Source organism: Engraulis encrasicolus, chromosome 2, assembly GCF_034702125.1.
Source record: "Engraulis encrasicolus isolate BLACKSEA-1 chromosome 2, IST_EnEncr_1.0, whole genome shotgun sequence".
NCBI classification, from domain to species: Eukaryota; Metazoa; Chordata; class Actinopteri; order Clupeiformes; family Engraulidae; genus Engraulis; species Engraulis encrasicolus.
Genome location: NC_085858.1, coordinates 33,065,221 through 33,086,553, shown reverse-complemented (window position 1 = coordinate 33,086,553; position 21,333 = coordinate 33,065,221). Strand labels below are relative to the sequence as shown.

The following is a 21,333-nucleotide window of genomic DNA, read 5'->3' as shown; positions in this document are numbered from 1 at the left end:
GCTCATGTAGGCCACCAGAGGGTGCTGTGCAGGCAGGAAAGTCAGAGCCGTGTTTTATACACCAGTGAACCCCTCTGGATAGCACCCAGCGTGTGTGGTGTGTACTTAAAAGAATGATGGCCAAAGCAAGCCACTGTGAATACTTGGACGAACATAGTTGCTGACTGATAAAAACTTTTATGACTACTTCTGTTGATTCAGCTGAATGATGACAACAGGAATGGAGAGCACTTTGTGGAAACAAGGATGGTTATGTAGTATTCATTGTGGTCAACACACACAAGTCTATCTATGAAAATAGATAGTCATTGCAGGAGGGTCAGGAACTATGTAAACCGTGATGCATACAAAAATCTGTGACACATACAAAAATCTGTCCCCTTTCTCTGGGTCCAGCATGATCATTTAACTGCTATGTCTTTGGTCAACCACTAGCGACCACTGATTGTGAAACATCTTAATTTGTGTCAGGGAGAAGCAGGCCCTTGCCAAGGCTCTGCGTCAGAAGGACAAGAAGCTGAAGGACCTCACTGTTCAGATGGAGGATGACCACAAGCAAGCGGAGCAGTACAAGGACCAGGTAGCATGGCAGCCCATACATACACCATGTCCCATCAACATTAATTACATAGTAGAAGCTTACTTTATACTTTTACACTTTATTCTACACCGGCGTCATATGTATGACGTGTCACTGTCATAACACTGTTGAAACACAGTCATGGTCGTGTCATAAACATTATGTCATTGTGATTTCAAACATTTCAAAACATTTTATGAAGGCTGTCAATAAGCAAAATTCGGTTATGGTAAAGACAGTCCAAACAGTGTCAACTTTTTTGTGACCATAAAACGTTCATGACACTGTCATGTCATGCGAATGACGCCAGCGTCAAGTGAAGTGTTAACGTGTTAAAACTAGTGAAGTGAAAGCGAAAGCCCATTGGGAAACTCCAACTCCCATTGTCATTGTGACACAGCACTCCACAGCACACAAGTGAACACTGCACACAACGAAATTGCATTTATGCCTCACCCGTGCAAGGGGGCAGCCCTCAGTGGCGCCCCATGGGGAGCAGTGCGGTGGGACGGTACCATGCTCAGGGTACCTCAGTCATGGAGGAGGATGGGGGAGAGCACTGGTTGATTACTCCCCCCACCAACCTGGCGGGTCGGGAGTCAAACCGGCAACCTCTGGGATGCAAGTCTGACGCCCTAACCGCTCACCCATGACTGCCATATTACTAATATTCATCTAGATTTTTATTTGTAAGAACTAAGGATTTATCTCCTCTGGATGGTTCTCATATCCAAGCACAGGTCTTTGTTATGCTAGCCCACCACTTATGAACAAATCTTATTTACAACCACTCATTTCCTTTATGGCTGTGTGTGCCCCTTCCTCTGCCCCTCCTCTCCTCATTTTCCCAAGTGGAGAAGTCCATACTGTTGTTAAAATAGAGGGTAATAATAAAAATCATCATCCTCCTCCTCCTCCTCCTCCTCCTCCTCTTCCTCTCCTCATATTCCTCCCAGGTGGAGAAGTCTAGCGCTACCATATTGTACGAGACATATTAGTTGGTACAAGATAAGCCTGGAGTAATTTTACAGGATTTCGACAAGGAGCAAGTACATCATCAGAGCAAGCATGTCATCTAGTCGTACAATCCTTAATTTCCCTCGGGAGTAATAAATTATACTCTAGGTACATTGTCAGTTGTTCCACATAGGAAATGAAGGACTGCCATATAACCATTCATTCAACTTTGTGTACTCCTCCTCCTCCTCCCCCCAGGCCGAGAAGTCAAGCGCCCGCGTGAAGCAGCTGAAGCGGCAGGTGGAGGAGTCGGAGGAGGAGTCCCAGCGGGCCACGGCCGCCCGCCGCAAGCTGCAGCGCGAGCTGGATGAGGCCAGTGAGGCCAACGACATGCTGACCAGAGAGGTCTCCTCGCTCAAGACCAAACTCAGGTGGTGCGACAGTGACCTCTATCTGTGAATGTATGTAGTGCATGCATCCATCCACCACCACGCTCAACTTATCTTACCCGACTGCATTGTTTTACTGTCTGTGACCTCTTTCATTCTGTTCTATTTGTGGTGTCTGTCTGTCTGTCAAACATTCTGTCTGTTATTGAAGCAATTCGGTTTACTGGTTTGACAGCCCTGTTTTTTTTTTTAACAGTATTCTTTGCACGTAGTCCTATTTTTAAATGTTGGATTATCTGTGCACCGTTTCACACTAACTACATTTTTGACCCATCACTTAACTCCATACACTGTACTGTATGTCTTCAGTGACAACAAATGTATTTCACAACACCTTTTCGTAAAACGCATGTTTGCCTGACTGTCCACACTAACTCATAAATGGCGCGACACACAAATTACCTCACAGGACAGAAGCAGATGGGATCCCATTCACTGTTTGCTGAAAAAGCATAACTGCATAATGCATAAATAGCATTATAACTTCATCAAAACACAGCATAGCTATCACATTGCCACCTGTCAGATTAAGACATGGTCATTACCTTTGATATTGCCAAAAAAAAGTTATAACATTTTAAACAGTTATAACATTTATAACAGTTATAGCATGAACGGGTCCACTGTGAACACACATCCTCATAATGACACTGAATGATTTCCTGAAAAGTTTCACTGAAACCAATTGCCTTGATGAACAGGCTCCATCAAGAGCATAGGCATGGAGCTAGCTAGCCAGGTGTTTGCTTTAGGTCAACAGGTATCCTCTTAGGTCACGCACAACTCCAATATTGTCCCAAGACCTGAGGCCTATGCTACAAAGTTGCTTCAGGAGTAAACCAGGATAAGTTAAGAGGTAAATCACCCAATAGAAGTGCCTGGAGTCATCATTTTTTTTTAAGAAAACTAGAACTCTGGTATTAGGTGATTTCCCTCTTAACTTGGGTAAATCATCTAACTTAGCTAAACTTAGGTAAATCATCTAATAGAAGAGCCTGGAGTCCACATTTTCTATGAAAATGGGAACGCCGGGCTCTTCTATTACATGATTTCCCTCTTAACCTGGTTTTCTCTTGAACCAGATTTGGATTATAGGCCCCTGGTGGGTTCACAGGCAGGCAGCACAACATCCAGGATGTTCCCGTTCCAGTTTTTCCAGTTTTCCTCATCAGCTGTATCGGGATAAGGCTTTAGGGGCTCAGTCTCTGTGTGGATTGGAATTGCAGAGGGTTCTTATTACACTTCTGTCTGCAGCAACAACGTTGGCCTGCGACTGTGTGTTTCAGTCCTCCTGATCAGAAACAATTAATCTTACGGCCAGAGGAACAGCTGGACAGGATAACAACTTCAACTCAGCCAGTAGAGCATGCATGGGATGTTTCCTACTAATCCTCTCACTTAGCCCGACCAAGAATGCAGACTAAATTGATGAGGTTTTTTTTCCCTTGTTGACCTCCATCCATTTAACCTCTGTCTTCCTCCCCCTTTCCCTTCCCCAACATATTGCCCCCCTCCTGTTCCCTGAATCCCAACATATTGCCCCCCCCCCCTTTCTCCCATTCCCTAAACCCCAACATACCCCCCGTCAATTTCCATCGACTCCAACATACCACCCCCACCCTCTCCTGTTCACCCAACCCCAACACATCTCCCCCCCCCCCCCTCCTCTTGTCCTTTGTGGCATTTGTAGGCGTGGCAACGACCCCTCTGCCTCCTTCAGCAGTGGTCCTCCTCGGCGCATTGGTGGTGGAGGTGGTGGTGGTGGCGGCAGCTTGATGGCGAGTCGCAGGGGGGCGATGGAGAACCCAGAGGTCAACAGGGAGAGGGAGGTGGAGGAGGAGATGGAGGTGGGGGGGCGAGCTCGCTCCCGCTCCCCCTCCCTCTCTCCCATCTCAGAGCCACTGGAGGGGGAGGAGGAGGATCTGCGGGGGGAGCTGAACGGAACTGCGGACTACGATTAGAACCTTGCTCACACTACCCTTGACTCACCAGTACCCGGCCACGCTGCATTTTCTTGTTCAGCCCTTTCCGGGATCCTGGCCATTGTAATGGGGGTATGGTTTGTTTACAGTTTTTTAACGTGTTAATGTACTCCAAGTATCATCCCAAACAGGGCTGTATTAAAAACACTGTGGTGCCCCCGGGCACTACACATTGCAGGTGCCCACTTTATGAACAATATTTGTAAAGTTTGTGTCGTCTGGTGCCCCCTAACTGTCAGTAAATGGTTGGTGCCCCTGGGCACTGTGCCACTGGCCCTTATGCATAATCAGGCCGCGATCCCAAAAGATACACAACACCAGAACACATCTTGCAACATAGCAAATAGTTTTTGGATGATATTTGTAGATGCTATTAAAAAAACACAAACAACCCATGCCCCTTTTAGAATTGCCAGGGTCTCAGGCAGGGCTGGACAAAAAAATGCTGCGTCGCCAAGGGTACTGACGAGTTCAAGGTAGCGTGAGCAATACAACTGCATGTTGAAATTGGCAGGAATTCTCCTTTAACCCTTCCTACTGTTCTGAATGATTCAACTATAAAAATATTAGTAAATTATGATTTAGGTAGGCCGCTGAGGAATCCAGGACTTGTGGTTCTGGTTTCAGATAGTCCCAGATCTCAGGTCCGAAACTGAAGTCCTATCAAATTGTTTTAGCCTGCTTCTAAACAACTATTCTATTTATAATCACGCCAAACCATAATCATACTTTTACCAATTAGCTTATACCACTCGTGTCTAGCACTATAAGTGCATATTTTATTTATTTATTCTAATTTTTGGAGTTTATCTTTCTTTGAGGTTTTCAAAAACAGTGCTTTTAAAGCCAACATTAATGCATGTTTGATACTATGGGTGTTAAAAGCACAATGTTAATCTGTTATTCATACCAACAAGTTCTTTGTAATGGTACAAAATCACCATTAAGCGACCACGACGTGCTGATGAGTTGAAGTTTGTGTAAACCCTTCACGCTTACCTCCACACTTCACTGAGAAAATAAATTGATTTCAAATCCCTGATGCTGTTGTATTCAAATACGTTTCAACTTTTTTTAGGGCTTTTGATGTGTTGGGGGAGGCTTTTACACCTTCATACATGTGTGTGTGTGTGTGTGAGTGAGTGTGAGAGAGAGAGAGAGAGAAATGAACTTGACTCAAAAATAAACATAATGGTTTAGTACCTCAACCCCCCTCAAATACATTTTGAGACAACTACAAATATTTCATGAATCTTCAGACAACTGCAAATATTTCATAAATCTTTATTGTGCCATTTGGTAAGAGATACTTGCTTGGGTTAACAAACACATCCTCTCAAGTGAACATGTAACACTAAAAAAAGCACTGACAGGTGTACAGACTGGTGACACACAGAGCTACAAAGAGCAACACACTGTGGCAACCAACCTGCTGGATTTCAGTGGCAGACGTTAAAACAAAACATAGCACTTGTTTAAACACACACACCTTTCACATCCAGATACAGGCACAAATGCGCACACACACGCACACTCAAACAAACAAAGCACTCATTTCACACACACCCGCTGGAATGTTTAACAGGTATGGAGACGTTTTCAAAATGGCCCCCCTGAGATCAGTGTTAGTTTAAGCTAGACAGCCTACTGCCCTAAATTACACTAATGTTTACCTACTCTTCCATCAGTGTCTCTATAGTTCTCTGGTACCACTACGGGGGGAAAAATACATAAGAGGTACAACTGAAAGTGAATGAACTCCAGTCACTCTTAAATTCCTAGCTTTTTAACATAAAACACACATGCCCTTCACTGAAGTTTCTTAATAATTTGTAACATTCTAAACACCCCCCTCTGTAGTGAGAGATTTACTTATTGGCTCCAGAGTTTGAACTCCATATAAAAATAATACATAAACGTTCTCAAGGCTGTTTCATCCAGACCTATGGTGTAACATTTGAGGTAACAGGAAAAAAAAACACAAAATGTACTAACAAAGGCCCAAAATATTGTGCAGACAGAGGTGCAAACACTTGCATCCGTGCTAAGGCAAATAATTGCTTTGTAAGGCACAATGACTTGGATTATTACATTTAAAAAAAGAAAATAGTACATCAGTTCCAGTTACGATCATAGTAGGCCTTTAGGTATGACCATCAGTCAGTGGTGATCACATGAGAACAAGGCATTACCATTAACAAAACACGGACTCTACAAGAGCGTCCCACTAACGGTGTGTTAATATAGGCCTGAACCAATGATACAGTAAGACCTCCTTGGCCTGAACCGATCCTCCTGCTAAATATTCCCAACGCACAAACCCTGAGACATTCAAACACATTTTTACAAAAAACACACATAAAAACAGCAGCAACTCACACGCGCAGTGCACGCACGCAAACACAAAACATGGTGAGAAAAAACCCCACCGCAACACTTCAGTTCATACCTACGGTAAGGACAAACATAACAGTCATAACCATCCATACAGTATCTCTATCTTTAGTAAGGCTACGTAATAAGAACTCTGTTGTGTTAGTAAGATGAATGAGACGATTAACAGCAGGGACTAAAGCCCCCCCAACAGGATGACAACAAATATAATCTGACTGACATTGACAATAACAAAAACACGTAACTCTTAATGCATATGGCGGGTAAAAGACAACTCACAGCACTGTGAGAATCTGTTGTGCCAGCCATTTTGATCGCGTCATTACAGTAAATACACTCAGTAAACCTTTCCCTGACTCTCTCTCTCTCTCTCTCTCTCACCTTCTTTCTCTCTCTTTTCAGCTACATTGGTACCCACTTTTGGGTTTAGAACTCATTCAGTCACTTGTTTCCTTCCACATACTTGCTTCCACTTACTCTTGTACTCTCGGTCTGTTCTTCAAAAAAAAATCAGATATCTAGTCTGTGTTAAAACCTGGATTTGCTTTTACTCCAAACGTGAAGTTAAATGTTGCTCAAGACTGGAGAAGGGATATGGCTGCGGAGACTCAAGAGTCCAACACATTCTGTATGGAGCAGGAGCTGTAAAGTCTTAAAAGTAGTGATGGACATTCTAACGCATGAAACTGATGTAGGTGGACACAGTTTTTGAGCAAAATGATGGTATTTCTTGATCATGTTTGATATCATGTTAGGGGGAGAATAGAGCAATAAGGTGTTTAGGCCTCCAGCCTGCAGGTATAACTCCAGTGTGCTGTAAAAACAAGACCCTTGCTTCACTCCTACACAGAGTGGCATAACAGTTCTTCCTAGATCTTCCTCTTGTTGTACACAACGGTGTGAATATATGAAAGCATTTGAGAGGCAAATTAATGCTGTGAATTCTTTTAAAAGAAAAAGGTGAAGTGTGAAAGTGAAGCCAGTCAGTCCAAGATCTATAATCCTTCCTCGTCTTTGTTTTGCTCCATTCCATTGAACTAGGATTTCTCCGCGCAAAAGATAGCAACACTACCAGGTAGCCACTGATATCTCCCTCAGACACCATGGGGCTCCTCTTCTGCCTGGTAAGAGGAGAGGGAGGGATATTGCAACTGAAGACTGGTCGGTCCTCAAGGAGGGAGGAGGAGGAGGAGGAGGAGGTGAAGATGGAGGAGGTGTGGTGTCTTCAACTGGCTGATGGGAGCGAGGTGATGAGAGGTCAGAGAGGTCCAACATGGGCTGAAGTACCAGAGCCGTGCAAAGCATGCTGGGAGATCCTCAAAGCACAATCTTGGGTCCCGGTCCGAAGTCTAACCGCCTCACCAAACTGGTAAAAACACAACAGAGCCGGTCACAAACTGAAGCCACGCACTAAATGGATCACTGACATTTTTAGAAGCGGACTTTAGGGTGAGGAGCAAACCACAGCTACTGTCACTATTGTGTGAAGTTGGTACATTAATTAATTGTACAACAAGTTTCATGGAAATAATGTTTTTTACATGATCAATCAAAAATAAAAATAACTTAATCCATATAATAGTCACATTAGCTGTGGTTGCAGCACCTGGCTTCTGCTGCGAGAAACATCGAATGACCTAAATGCTTTCATGAAACTCAATACAAAAAAGTTCAATGTGAACTGGCTACAGAACACAGAATACAATGAAGTATATTAATAAGTATGTCTACAGCGCATTTATACAGACCACCGCAGAGGGATGGCTTTAGACACAGACACATCCATCACATTCATTCAGCAGTGGGGCTCGAGCCCTTTTAAACTGGTGCTCCAAGCCAATCCAGCTGCGTTTAACACAATGGATGCCGGGGGAAAGTCTAGCCCTTTTGTCGTGCATGAATTAGCATGAATGCTGTGTGCCTGTGTGATCCCCTTAAAGAGAGGCTCGCCCCCTTCTCAAAGAGAAGTTAGCATGAATGCTGTGTGCCCGTGTGTGTGTGGGATCCTTTTAAAATCTCCTCACCCCTTCTCAAAGAGGCCGTTGGTGCTGGCCTGCACCTCAGAGCTCTCCCGCTGGTTTCCGGGCATCCCCGGCGACGCCGGAAGGTTCTGTCGGCTCTGACTCCTGTCGTTCACATGCAGCTCCCGGCAGCTCGCCAGCTTAGACTCCAGATTCTGCACACGCAACACATGACAATTTGAATTAGTCAGGATTGTGGAGAACCATGAGACGTTTACAGTTGAAATAGATACATACATCGCTGGAAATCTGTAGTTAAAAAAAAATACATGAATTTCTTACTACACCGAAACTACATTGCTTACTGAGGCCCAGAGGAGGACAAGTGAACGTTGACATGTACAGTACACCAGATGACTAGATTATTATACACTACGCCAAAAGAAAGTGCAAAGATACAGCTCTATATGCAGTGGTACACAGAGTACACAAGGACGAAGAAGGTTGAGGCAGGATAGAGTTCTGGATGTGGCCATGTAGATCATCACGGTAGAGTATGGTGCGCACATCCAAAGTCACTTGTTGCAGGTGCCAGATCAAAGTGTCAGAGAGTTCAAGAAGTTATGTCTGCACACTGCGTACTGATCTTCGATGATCTAGAGTGATCCGAGACGTTGCAGTTTTAATTTAAAAAAACTGTATTTTTTGGCGCTTATTCCGCAGTGTGCAGACCTACCTTCTTGAACTGAGAGCTCTGAGAGTAGGCATAGCTATGCAATAGGATCACCATGTGGGATAGATAGGCAGAGGTGGAGATCTTCAATAGTGGGGATGTACACTAGGCTGGAGAGGAGAAGGATTGGTAATAAGAAACAGAGGCCACATCTATTTCAATCAGCCTCTGTTCTGGAATAAGCACATGACTAGTAAATAATAAACAGGCCCTCAAGTCATACACCATGGAGAACCACTGTGTCACTGAGGGATACAAGAAATGTCATATTATGGACATAGGGTTGCCAGATTCGGTGGCTTCCAACCCAATTGGGCTGTTTAGGATTGTAGTGTATGGGTAAAAAAAACTTGGGTGGGTTATTCCTGTAAATTTACAGTATGGCCATAGAAATCAATACATTTAGTTCAAACTAGGTGACATTTAGAGACTCCAGGCAGGTTTTTGACCATTTATTGGCCTGGAAATCATCAGTCACATCTAGCAAACGGCAGACTCACCCCCACTTTCCTCAGCAGCTCCCCTACGATGTTGAGAGCTGATATCCTTGCAGAGGTAGTCAGCGGGCTCCCGACCATCCCCTCGCCTGCAGTGGCACACATGCACAACACAAGCAAATGAAACACTACATAAAGCTGCCTCACAAGTGAATCACTTACCAAATTGGATAAGTCTCCATTATCCGATTGATTTGTGCTCAATACAATCCAGGTTACTCACTGAAAATTCATGAATAGCCTTGAAAAATGCTAATCTAAAACCATGGCTGACCTAAAACATTTCCCCCCGCTGTCTACATGTCCATGCAAACATTTACACATAAAGGAAAAATGGGCACACACACATAGATACAGACACATGTCCTCCCCATTTCCACAACACGCTTAACGGTACCAGTGTTTCCCAGAGAGTGTATGTTAGTCAAGGTGTTGGGGCGTTACTTAAAAGTGTTTTTTTTTTTGGCTACGCAACTTTAGGAATTGCATTAACAACATGAAATCTTTATCTTTTCAGAAGCCTAGTCAATGTAGTAGGTGTTTTTTTGTCAAGGTGACCACCTTAGCAATAAAGTGCTGAGGGAAAACCTGGGTACAGATTCCAAGTAGCAGCCAGGGTACACCTGTCTGTGCGGTGTACTCACCTCTGGTTTGTGAGGGTGGTGGGGTGTTGAAGGTGGTGGAGAGTATGGAGGTGGGTCTTGTAGGGGTGGGCAGGGCGGAGACGGGTCGGGATGGGGGAGGGGTGGGTTCCGATACCTCCGCATCCTTGCCCAGGCTGAGAGACGGCTTACGATCCGTAACTTGCTTCTGCTTCACGGCCAGCTCCTGCCTCAGGTCTATGAAGAAAAAGCATACACACAATCATGTCATATTACATAGCCACACAGGCAAGAAAACATGCATGTCATGAATGGACATTACATAGTAATACAGGCATCAAAACACCCACACACAAAGAAAAACACATCTATACATGCACATGCACGCACACGCACGCACACACACACACACACACAAACCTATCATCGTTTCATGTATGGGAGACTACATAGACATGCGCACACACAATGTGCCGACTTAACTCTCATACAAACATAGCAACTAAACAAAACCAACAAACAGTGACACAGAGAACACAAACACAGTGTTTCATCGGTCACAAAGAGGCCTTTCAGCTGGTATCAGCAGTGCTAACCACAAAGCAACACGCTCCAACTGTACTGCCAATCTCACAGAGGGTAGAAACGCTTAAGTTCACAGAGTGTAGACTGTGTAGACACAGATGCACACACACCAAAAACTCTAAGATAGAAGAGTAAATGTGCCTAATGATCTCATCAGCAGGCAATTGGTGAACATTTTAAAACTCATCGAGAGTTTGCCTGATGAAGGTCTAGGACTGAAACGTTGTTTATTAAAGAAAAACAGCTAAATGGTCAGTGTGCGGGAGTTTTTTCAAATAGTCTGCTGAGCTACCCAAGGGCCATCTCCGACTCACCTGCCAGCTGAAAAAAATCCAAGTAAATAAAAAAGCACATCTTAAAAAACTTTTGACACCATAAACATTAGGACTCCTTGAGCACTGCAACTGGCATCTCCTTATAAAATAACTAATGTCTTATTTACACTTGGGGAGAAAACCATTTGTGCAGCCTTATAAAAATCAAATAACATCCCAACAACAGGAGGTGATGTTGTCTCTGTGGAACGTAATGGAATTGAAAGGTTGTCTTGTTTGAATTCAATGTCCTGTATTGTAACTAGGAGGCTTTGAATAAAAGCGTTGGCTAAGTGTAATGTAGTGCAATGTAGTCAAGGTGTACTGAATTGTTTAAAAGCCATGCAATAGCTCAGAAGCTTTAAATTTTGTTTGACAAGACTCCAATGTGCTGTTAAAAACTGAAATGTGAATATTAAATACATAAACAGTAATCACACACGTAGTAGTACCTCTGGTCTCAGCCTTGAGCCTCTGTAATGTAATGTAATGCAATACGGTATAATACCTCTGGCCTCGTCTTTGAGTCTCTGTGCTGTAATGTAATGTAATGTAGTGTAGTGTAGTATAATATAATATAATGTAATATTATGTTATGTAGTGCACTACCTCTGGCCTCATCCTTGAGTCTCTGTACTGACTCCAGCAGATTCTCCTTCTCGTCCAGTTCGCTCTCCAGGAAGGCGTTCCTCTCGATCACGCTGTTCATACGCTGCTCAAAGTCCTCCAGAGACATTATTGTGGCCCTATACAACACAGCATGCCGTAAAGGGGTTAAAAACTGGGTTATAGCTCAGACTTTGCATCTTATTATCCGTACGGAAGATTTTCTTTCGGTACTTTATGGCCAGGTAAGTAGTTTTACACTAAATAACATGCCTTTTCACCATACAGAGACTCGTGTTGTATTAGCGCACATCAAACAGAAACTTGTATGAGCCTGTATTAGCCTATATGCCTAATACACGTTGCTTTCGTTGATCCGCCACACTGAAACGGCAATTCTCATTATAAAGGAAGTTTTTCTTCTTTTTTTCAAAATACCATACCAACTCGCCAAATGCTGGTGAAATTTCTGTTTGGCTGGTAGAAAAGACCAACTCACTAGCCAATTTAACCCATTAGTACGTGTGTGTTTATCTAGTAAGATCAACATCTGATAGCCATTTTGGCTGATGATGAAAAAAGTTAATTTAGCCCTGGGTGCAAGAGTCTGTGGTGGAGCTCAGCTGGGCTCTAGCTAGGCTGTGCCCTCCTAGTGACGCAACACCTTCAGCATTGCTTCTAGTCAGGCCAAGAGGAATACAAATATAGTTTTTGAGCTCCCGAAAAATTGGGAAATCCTCCCACTTTGTCGGGAAGCAAACTAAGGGAGACGAGTCAACCATGCCATTTGGGAAATGTTAATTGTTATGCTCTTGGTCAGACCAATTCTCGAAGAGATTTGAGAGTCGATGATAACCAGGCTAGCTGGGCTCACCTCTTGGCTCTCTCCAGGTTGTCACTAAGCATTTTATACATGTCTAATGATGTTCTCTGAGGTGCATTATGGGTACCTCTTGGCTCTCTCCAGGTCGTCGTTGGCCTGCTCCAGCTCCCTGATGTACTTGTGCAGCTGGTCCTTGATGGCCGTGGTCTCGGCCAGGTCCCCCTCCAGCGTGGAGATGTGCCGCACCGCCTCGCAGTGCTGCGTCTCGTACTTCTCCTGCACACCACAGTCACAGGCGTCGTATGAGCAGCTGACACTAATTATGTATAATTCTCAGAGTTTTTTCACAATTCTGAAACAGTCAGTTCTAATGTAATGATGCCATGATTACTGACTACAAACATGTATTCAGAAATGCCCTGTCCCATGGGAACTCTGTTATATGCTTCATGATTTGTTAGACATAAAAGGGCAGGCCCTGCCGTCGCCAAACGGTAGGGCCCTCGTCTATCATGCGGCCGACCCGGGTTTGATTCCCGGCCCCTTTGCCGGGCCTTCCCCGTCTCTCTCTTCCCACTAGCTTCCTGTCGCCAACTTCACTGTCCCATCATAAATAATGTCAAAAAGACCCCCCAAAAAGAGACATAAAAGGGCAACATGAGAATATGAGCATGAGCATTGGTATTTGGCATCTGTTTTTGTTTTAATCCATTTTTTGATAACAGAAAGGTCAGATCAGCGCATCTCCCATCAGATAAACTGGTAACTGCTCCTCAGAAGCCAACAGAGGGAATTGAGACCATCAGCTTCTAAATCAAGGAGTTAATGTGGACAAGATCCATGTCTGGTGAGCAGGCAGCTATCTGCGGACAAAAACTGCATGAGGGAAAAACAAAAACACCACCACAAAAATGGCCTCCCATGTGTTTAGGCATGTCAAGCCCTCCTTCTTTTGCATTCCAGTGCATGTTCTAGTTTCCAATAACGACAAAAGGGATTCTTGGCTAGTCAAGTACTCTAAAAACTTTAGTTCAAGGTACAATTTCATTTATGAGCAATGAAAAGTTTTGTGCTCTAAAAAAGATGTAGGAAAAAATCTAGAAAAACTTGATGGGCTATTCGTGAATAAATGGGAATTTCCGGGAACTAACCCAAATAAACTGGGAATTATTAAAAAATATGAAAGTTAAAGACATCACTATACTGCCCTACAATCTTAGAACGCAGTAACTCTGAAAACGGCAAACTGAGAAAAAAGGCTTCAAAGTTTTCCATATGGCGCGACAACTGTGTTGTCGGTAAATTGGTGGTGACACTTCCTGGTAATGCTTGTTTAGGATAGAAATTTAATGCACACAAAACCCCCCCCCAAAAAAACAACATTTATGTGTCTTTTTGCCACAAAAAACAGAGTTACTGCGTTCTTGGCTGGTATTACTGCCACAAAATGGAGTTACTGCAGGAGTTACTGCGTTCTTAGCTTGTATTACTGTCTACTCCCAAACCAGTCCCATTGGAACGTGCAGCAGTAACTCGCCGATTTACTGCGTTTTTGTTTAACCTTTTTTGGGTCATTTTTGCACTTTCAAAATGAGTTTTCTCCAAAACGGGACGGTGTTGGACCACCATTTTTGGACACAAGACAAATGAGGTAGTTTAGAACCGATATCCGATATAAAAAAAAAATCGACCATTTTGAGTTACTGCGTTCTAGTATTGCACGGCAGTATAGTGGGTAGAAAAACATTGCAACATAATCTTGGCTAATAATAAAATTTATGTCAAAGTTATGCATAATATGCTGTTCCTTACCCACCAACACATGTAGGTTACAGCAGAGATCAATGCTGCCTTTGACACACATTTTTTATGCCTAATCTTTTGCTACTACTTTGCAGTTATGATAGAATTATGTAAACCTACTGCATTAGTCATATAACGTCCTACAGTACATCCATAAAGGGATTGATATCTAGGTTGATCATGCTGACGTGAAATACAAACATTGAAAAAAGCAATCCAGGTCAAACGTATGATCAGGCTATATCCATCAACCTGTCTACACGTACACACAATGTTGAACAGGGCTATCAGGCTAGACTGACGCACTCTAGTAACCTACTTGCTGAGGACAAAAGGCATTATATGCACTCACCCATGCCCTACAGACCACACAGACATTAAAGGGCAATTCCGGCCAGTTTGGATTCATATCCCATCTTGGGTGGACCCAGGGAAAAGGATGAAAGGGGAAACCGCGAGAAATTTTCATGCGTGCTGCGCAAAGTTGTTCAATTGCGCTGTTTTCGGTTAAACCCTGGCCCGTCGGGCATGTATTTGACCTGTTTTAAAGCTCCTAGCGTGCATTAAAACCCTTTTGAACGCTTTGGCCGTGGTGTGTGGGTCCATACAAGTCGATCTAGTGGTTCACAGTTCCATTAGGTAGCACAGATACGATACAACAGGAGTTTTCAAAAGTGGCGCACCTACCTCTTTCAGCTTCCGCCTTCCAACTACGTCCGCAAAATGGTTCGCCAAAGTGATACTTCATAGTAATCCATTTTATTTTTGTCCACCAAAGACGAGCCACAAGAAACATATTCACACGTTCCCATGTCCTGTGTTGTTATTGTCTCGCAGATTCACTTCTCTGTCACTGAACGCAGTTTAGTGACGTCACGGTGTCACATGACTCCTGGAAGGAACGCTATTCGCTCATCCAGTTATTATACAGAAGCGAGAGAGAGAGAGGCGCTGTCGTAATATACTGTTTGATATTTTGAGATGGATCCTCCGTTGGGGTGGTTAAATTGAAGAGTTTGGTGGCCATGGTTATCTTTTTCGAACCAGAATATTTGTTACAGATAAAGAATTATTCCTTCCAGGAGTCATGTGACACCGTGACGTCACTAAACTGCGTTCAGTGACAGAGAAGTGAATCTGCGAGACAATAACAACACAGGACATGGGAACGTGTGAATATGTTTCTTGTGGCTCGTCTTTGGTGGACAAAAATAAAATGGATTACTATGAAGTATGAGGTAGGTGCGCCACTTTTGAAAACTCCTGTTGTATCGTACCTGTGCTACCTAATGGAACTGTGAACCACTAGATCGACTTGTATGGACCCACACACCACGGCCAAATCGTTCAAAAGGGTTTTAATGCACGCTAGGAGCTTTAAAACAGGTCAAATACATGCCCGACGGGCCAGGGTTTAACCGAAAACAGCGCAATTGAACAACTTTGCGCAGCACGCATGAAAATTTCTCGCGGTTTCCCCTTTCATCCTTTTCCCTGGGTCCACCCAAGATGGGATATGAATCCAAACTGGCCGGAATTGCCCTTTAATTAAATAAGGGTGCGGAACACATCGTTCCTCTTTTCGGCCCAAGGCCTATGTACTGTAACCCCAACCCTCTACGTTACGGTACCTCCCTCCAGATCAGCTGCTTGCCTGATCCTCAAAGGACCACTGTTGATCACTGAATGTGAGATTGTAGTGCTGCCGCTATTATTACCACCTGCCCTCCAGACAGAACTAAAGGACACACAACTGCCGTCTCCTCATCCGCCATCCACAGACAGTACACAGCAATGAGTTCTTGTGTCAAGCTGAAGCCAATGTGATTTCAGGGCATGGGTATAATACTGATGAAAAGCTGGCAAAGAAAGCACCAGGGAGACACATGTCTCAATTTAAGCCGTCTGTGGGTTTCCTCCAACCGCCAGACCCAAGGCTAGGCTACTCCAACCACAATAGGAAGCCGGGGGTGAAGATAGTCCCCATGGCGAATGGGATGTTTTGCAAAACTCAGATTGCCCATAGACACACACAACTCATTATGGAAGATTGTTTCAGCAGTCGAAGAGGACACTTTCTGGTCAAAAAAGCCAGCCGTTCATAACTATTCAACTATCCATACCCAACTGTCAAGTGCTGACTGTTCAGAACTATGAATAGTGTGGAGGCAAGTCTGATGAAGTAGGTCAGAAGAGCAATGCGTTATCTGCAGAATTTGATAGGACTTGATGTCAGCTAATCCATCATGTAAAAGGTAACCTCATATAAGCAGGAAAAAGATCCATCTGCAATTACAGTGTGGTTGAAGCCACTGTTTTTAAGAGCCAATAAAACAGAATTTCTTGGGGTTGGGGTTTTTGTGCAATTGATTAGGCTTTGGTCTAAATATGGTGTTCAAAAGGACTTTCTTCAGAAACACATACACACGTGATGTACAGACACAGCAGGCATACTTCAGTGCTTTTAGTTTCCAGTCATCCTTGGGCAGCCACTTTAAAGAGACAGCCCACCGTTTCATACAAGTTAAACAGTTAAGTTTTTCCCTTTCTCCTGAGTCTCTTAGTCTGGTGAGACCACTTCAAGTTCCAAGTGAACAATCATCGATTGGATCGCAAGGGCCCAGCAAGCTTTCTAGAAACAACGGAATGTCACTTAGGTCGCAGACGAGATGGGTGCAATATGTTTGTTTGCATCTGTACGTTTCCATTTGTATGCATGTAGGCATGTGCAATATGTTTGATCTGTCATGCGATTTTGTGTCATCCGTTTGCTGCTAGACAGTAATTTCTTTCGGGATCAATAAAGTAACTCTTCTGCTCCTCACGGTAACTTATCGTTTTCCAACTCCATGCACAGGCAGTTGGTCAGTCTACACTTTATGTTTAAGGTTATTTTGGCATTGCGCTTCATAAACCTTCAGAAAGCACCATACTGTAATTCATCAGCAACGCTATCCTCAGGGTACCTTATACTTCTCCAGCTCCATCTATGCTTAAGGTCATTTTTGTTTTGCGCTTCATAAGTCACCACACACACGTCTTTGGAGACTGCATCCTCCCAGTAGCCTACCTTGTAGTTCTCCAGCTCCATGCGTAGTCGGTTGTTGGCGTTGAGCAGCTCCCGGTTGCGTGCTTCGCACTGCTTCAGCTCCGTCTCCAGCTCCACCTCGTAGTCGCGGCTCATCTGCTGGAACTCCTGCAACTCCTCCTGGGCCTCTGCCGCCCTAGTACACCACAGTAAACAGCCATTACTCAGTGCACATGTGTGTTTACAGATGCACTTTACCTTTATATGGGCACAGTCTATGTACAGTGACTCTACACGGTTAAACAAAGTATGGCTCGATAACAAGCACACTGTCAAAGTCCTATGCGGATGGGGTATGTAGCTAACTTATTTGTGCCCCCCCTCAAAAAAAACCTTAATTCAAAGTATTCTGATAAATAATAATGTAATATTGCATTAATAAAATAAATGCTAAAATGGTCAATGACAGCAGAATACATAACAATGGAAAACCAGATATAAGTGTGTCTGTGTGGGGGTTTTGTATTTGTTTGTTTGTTTGTTTTACCTTTGCTGATGTTGGGCAGATTGTTCCTTCCAGTAATCCCGCTCATCTTCAATGGACTCGAAGGTCTGTGGCTCGGAATCACTCATGTCTGTCTGACCGAGTTCTGGCAACTCGATTTCTCCAGTGACCCTAAGCCGAATAAAAGAAACAGTAGTTATTACTTGTTAACAGCGTCCTATCAAAAATGTTCTTCAAAAATCTGAACTCAAACTGTAACACAGTGTTGCATATCTCTTAGAGTTTCGCGCGGCAAACTACAAGTGGAAAAGTTGTCCAAGCAAAAATGCCAGGAACGTGAGAGGTGGGACGGGAAACGGTCATCATGATGTATGTTAGTGACTTGTTGGTTGAGGAATCCCCTAACAGGGTGTGTCGCACAGTTCCACAGTTCTACATAGTTATCCCCGGAACTTATTTGAAAGGAAAATAAACTCAGATTTACTCTAGTTTAAAACGAGGAACCAGTCCACAAAACATACGTAGTCCAGACCCAGAATGTCCAAGTAGAGATGGCCTACTGAGATCACAACACTCGGGCTTGAGACACAATTCTAGTTCCACATAACGGGTTGTGTCAAAGGCTCGCGACATCAAACATTTCACTACATAAAGAGACACGATCAGGGGCGATACTCTTTGGGTGTCTCTACCCTCTCCAGGCATTGTTCAAAGCTCTTGGGTCTTTCCCATGAACACAACCTGATGAATTGTTCATTAGCCAGACGGGTAGTGTATTGCTACTGTTACTTCTTTTAGGAAATGTAATACTTGTAAATACGATAACGTACGCTTCTTTATCTCACTTCAAATCGTTTTAACATGCCACTGGCCAGACACAACGATGTCTGATTTAGTTTTCTAAACTGTGGACAGCGTTGTATTCCCCTGACGACAACCCATTGTCATTTCCTTCGCCATTTAGAAGAGGAATACTTGAGTTTCTGGCATTTCGCAAGCTGCTTAGCTAATGCTAACTAGCTCGATACTTACCCCGTCAACAGTTTTGAAAGTTCAGGAGATATGCGTGTTTGACGTTAAAATCCAACAAATTTTATCTGTACCAACAGAATACGCGAAATATGTTGCGAGGCACAACTCCCGTTTTGTCTATTTAAAATCACGACAAAATGTTAGTCGGCAAACAATGATACCGCTTCCCCCTTTTGGGTGGCTTCCTGACCCTCTACTCACTTGTTCTTTCAATGAATGCATGGGAATTTGTCATTGGACAATATATAATGACATCGTGGTACTGACGTGCTGTCATTGGATAGCCGCTTTCCTTTGGAATGTTTGGTTATGATGAGGGCTGGGCTATTAAAACATCTTTGGACATTTGTTTAGGAAGTTAATAACAATGATTTAATAACTCTGTCATCGTAATAAAGTACACACAGAATTTCAGAGAGGTGTACATTATCTCTCACAACATGGTTAGCTGCTAGGTCTACTGGGCTATTTGACAGGACAGGAAAAACACAATGCTACAATATAATCAACTTATAGGTTACTAATGTTACATTGTTACCACAAGCAGGGCTATAAATTAACCCTTTCCCAACATTAGTCCATTTGGCTGGTAGGCCTAGATGTTGATTTTACAGGCCAAACAGTCAAAGCGGCTAAGTTTTCTTTTCTACCAGACAAACTTTATTTTCACAAGCATTTGACCCTTTAGCGAGTGTTAATTTAGAGCCCTTGATACAATAAAGCATTCAAGAAAATATTGTTAGTATGAAATCGAAAAGTATGAAACATGAAACTTGAGGAATTGTTGAGGGAGGTAGACTGACAAATTCCTGTCCACACACAATGGCACACACACACACACACACACACACACACACACACACACACACACACACACACACACACACACACACACACACACACACACTTGATTTACATGGAAAAAATTCAAATGCAATTTTAAAAAAGTTCACTATCTCATATCCAGGATATATTTTTTGTGCATGAAAAATAATAATATAAATACATATAAACATATGAACAGAAAAAAATAATGTTTCAAATCAGTCAGGATTATTAAGGAATCCCATCAGTTAGATTAAGTCAGCATTCAGATGGCCGTGGCCTCTAACATCAATAGCATTTCCTGCCTTGCTAATCCTGTTCTGAGGGATTATCCAGCCCCGTGCAACAATGGGAGCAATGAAAATGACAGTTTATGGCGTCACAGCAGTCCTCTTTTGGTTGCCATTTGATAGGAGTCTTTCACAGCGTATAAAATCCACAAATCTATTTTTGCCAGTGTTTTTTTGTCTCTTTTAAATGTCCCAATGTCACAAACACAACTGTACAACTCTGATATGTTTGCATGGTGCAAGCACAGAAAGAGGAATGTTTAGGCCAGCCAGTCTACATCTTGTGAGATGCTGGCACAGGGTTGCATGTATCCGGCCGTCGTCGTCGTTGCCACAGATGCCTCCGAGCTGAACAGCTTGCTGTAGTTCATCTGAGCCAGGGCTTTGTGCTCCAGCCTCTGCTTGATGAGGGGCATCCACACCAGCCCCGTCACCAGGAACATCAGCCCCACGGAGAGCAGTACGGGCCCCACCAGGTACGGCACGCAGCCCAGCTGGGTGAAGTACAGCAGGGAGGCGGCGGTGCCCGCACCAAACACCAGCCCACCCACCGCCAGGGTCAGGATGGGCTTACGGAAGACAGTCCAGAGTCTGCGCTTCGGAGGAGACAGGGTGCTGCTGATCTTCAAAAAAGAGGGGCAGGTGGTGGCGGTCTCCATCTCTCCAGTCTTCTTGCCGTCAGCCACGGTAAGGAGCATCCTACAACAGGAGAGAACTCAAATCATGCATCTCAAGGGGACAGGAGACAGCTGGGGTCACTACCAAACATTCTAGAATAGAACAGAGCACTCTAGAATCTTTGGTCAGTACTTTCAGTATTCTGTGTAGGCAATCCTCAGACCTCCCCCTCCCTCCACTTTTTTTTTAAACTGTGCTCATAATTCTAGGCCCATTTTCCCCAATACTAAGAGTAGTATTCCTAACCCTCTGTACATTGACTTCACAGTTGTAAGGATGCCAGTGTTCAGCAAAAACATACAAGACATGATGAGACAGCAGATGTACACATGTATAGGTATAGAGAAAGGCTGATGATGGAGAAGGAAGGACATTATGCTTACTTCAGGTCAGCAGCCAGGCTTCCCTTCAGCCATCCGGTGATGGTCCCTGTCACGGTCACGGCTGATCTGTCAGTGCCAAGCGGAGGCTGAGGACAGTGAGTGACAATGATGGCAGTGAAGCCCCACCCATGATGCCCGCCAGGACAGGGAGTGGCCACATGCAGGCTAGACTACAGTAAGAGATTAACATTGGCAAATAGCACTCTACTCTCTCCCCATTTTGGAGCTGATCTGCCACTGACAGACCCACTTACAGTATGCAGTGGCAAGTGTTGAATAATAAAAAATACTGCTGCACATATCTTT

The 21,333-nt window shown here is 43.8% G+C and overlaps 3 protein-coding genes across 3 annotated transcripts in view; 1 reads left to right on the top strand and 2 right to left on the bottom strand.

The window, feature by feature from the left end:
• The window catches only part of myh11b (myosin, heavy chain 11b, smooth muscle), a 49,525-nt gene extending 44,523 nt beyond the window's left edge, over positions 1-5,002 (top strand). The window contains exons 39-41 of the mRNA XM_063186904.1: positions 472-580; positions 1,796-1,968; positions 3,677-5,002. Coding sequence (XP_063042974.1) covers positions 472-580; positions 1,796-1,968; positions 3,677-3,947 — 553 coding nt within the window. The 3' untranslated portion in view covers positions 3,948-5,002. The remainder of the gene's footprint in view (positions 1-471; positions 581-1,795; positions 1,969-3,676) is intronic.
• A 234-nt stretch (positions 5,003-5,236) lies between these two features.
• Positions 5,237-19,049, bottom strand: nde1 (nudE neurodevelopment protein 1). Its single transcript, XM_063186894.1, has 9 exons — positions 18,852-19,049; positions 17,862-17,990; positions 17,357-17,510; positions 12,611-12,759; positions 11,664-11,800; positions 10,198-10,392; positions 9,557-9,642; positions 8,387-8,538; positions 5,237-7,728 (listed from the first exon to the last, which is right to left on the bottom strand). Exons 2-9 carry the CDS (start codon positions 17,945-17,947, stop codon positions 7,680-7,682), a joined length of 1,008 nt encoding a protein of 335 aa, XP_063042964.1. The 5' UTR covers positions 17,948-17,990; positions 18,852-19,049; the 3' UTR covers positions 5,237-7,679.
• An 856-nt stretch (positions 19,050-19,905) lies between these two features.
• Positions 19,906-21,333, bottom strand: LOC134462117 (phosphoinositide-interacting protein-like). Its single transcript, XM_063214999.1, has 2 exons — positions 21,028-21,333; positions 19,906-20,665 (listed from the first exon to the last, which is right to left on the bottom strand). Exon 2 carries the CDS (start codon positions 20,662-20,664, stop codon positions 20,227-20,229), a length of 438 nt encoding a protein of 145 aa, XP_063071069.1. The 5' UTR covers position 20,665; positions 21,028-21,333; the 3' UTR covers positions 19,906-20,226.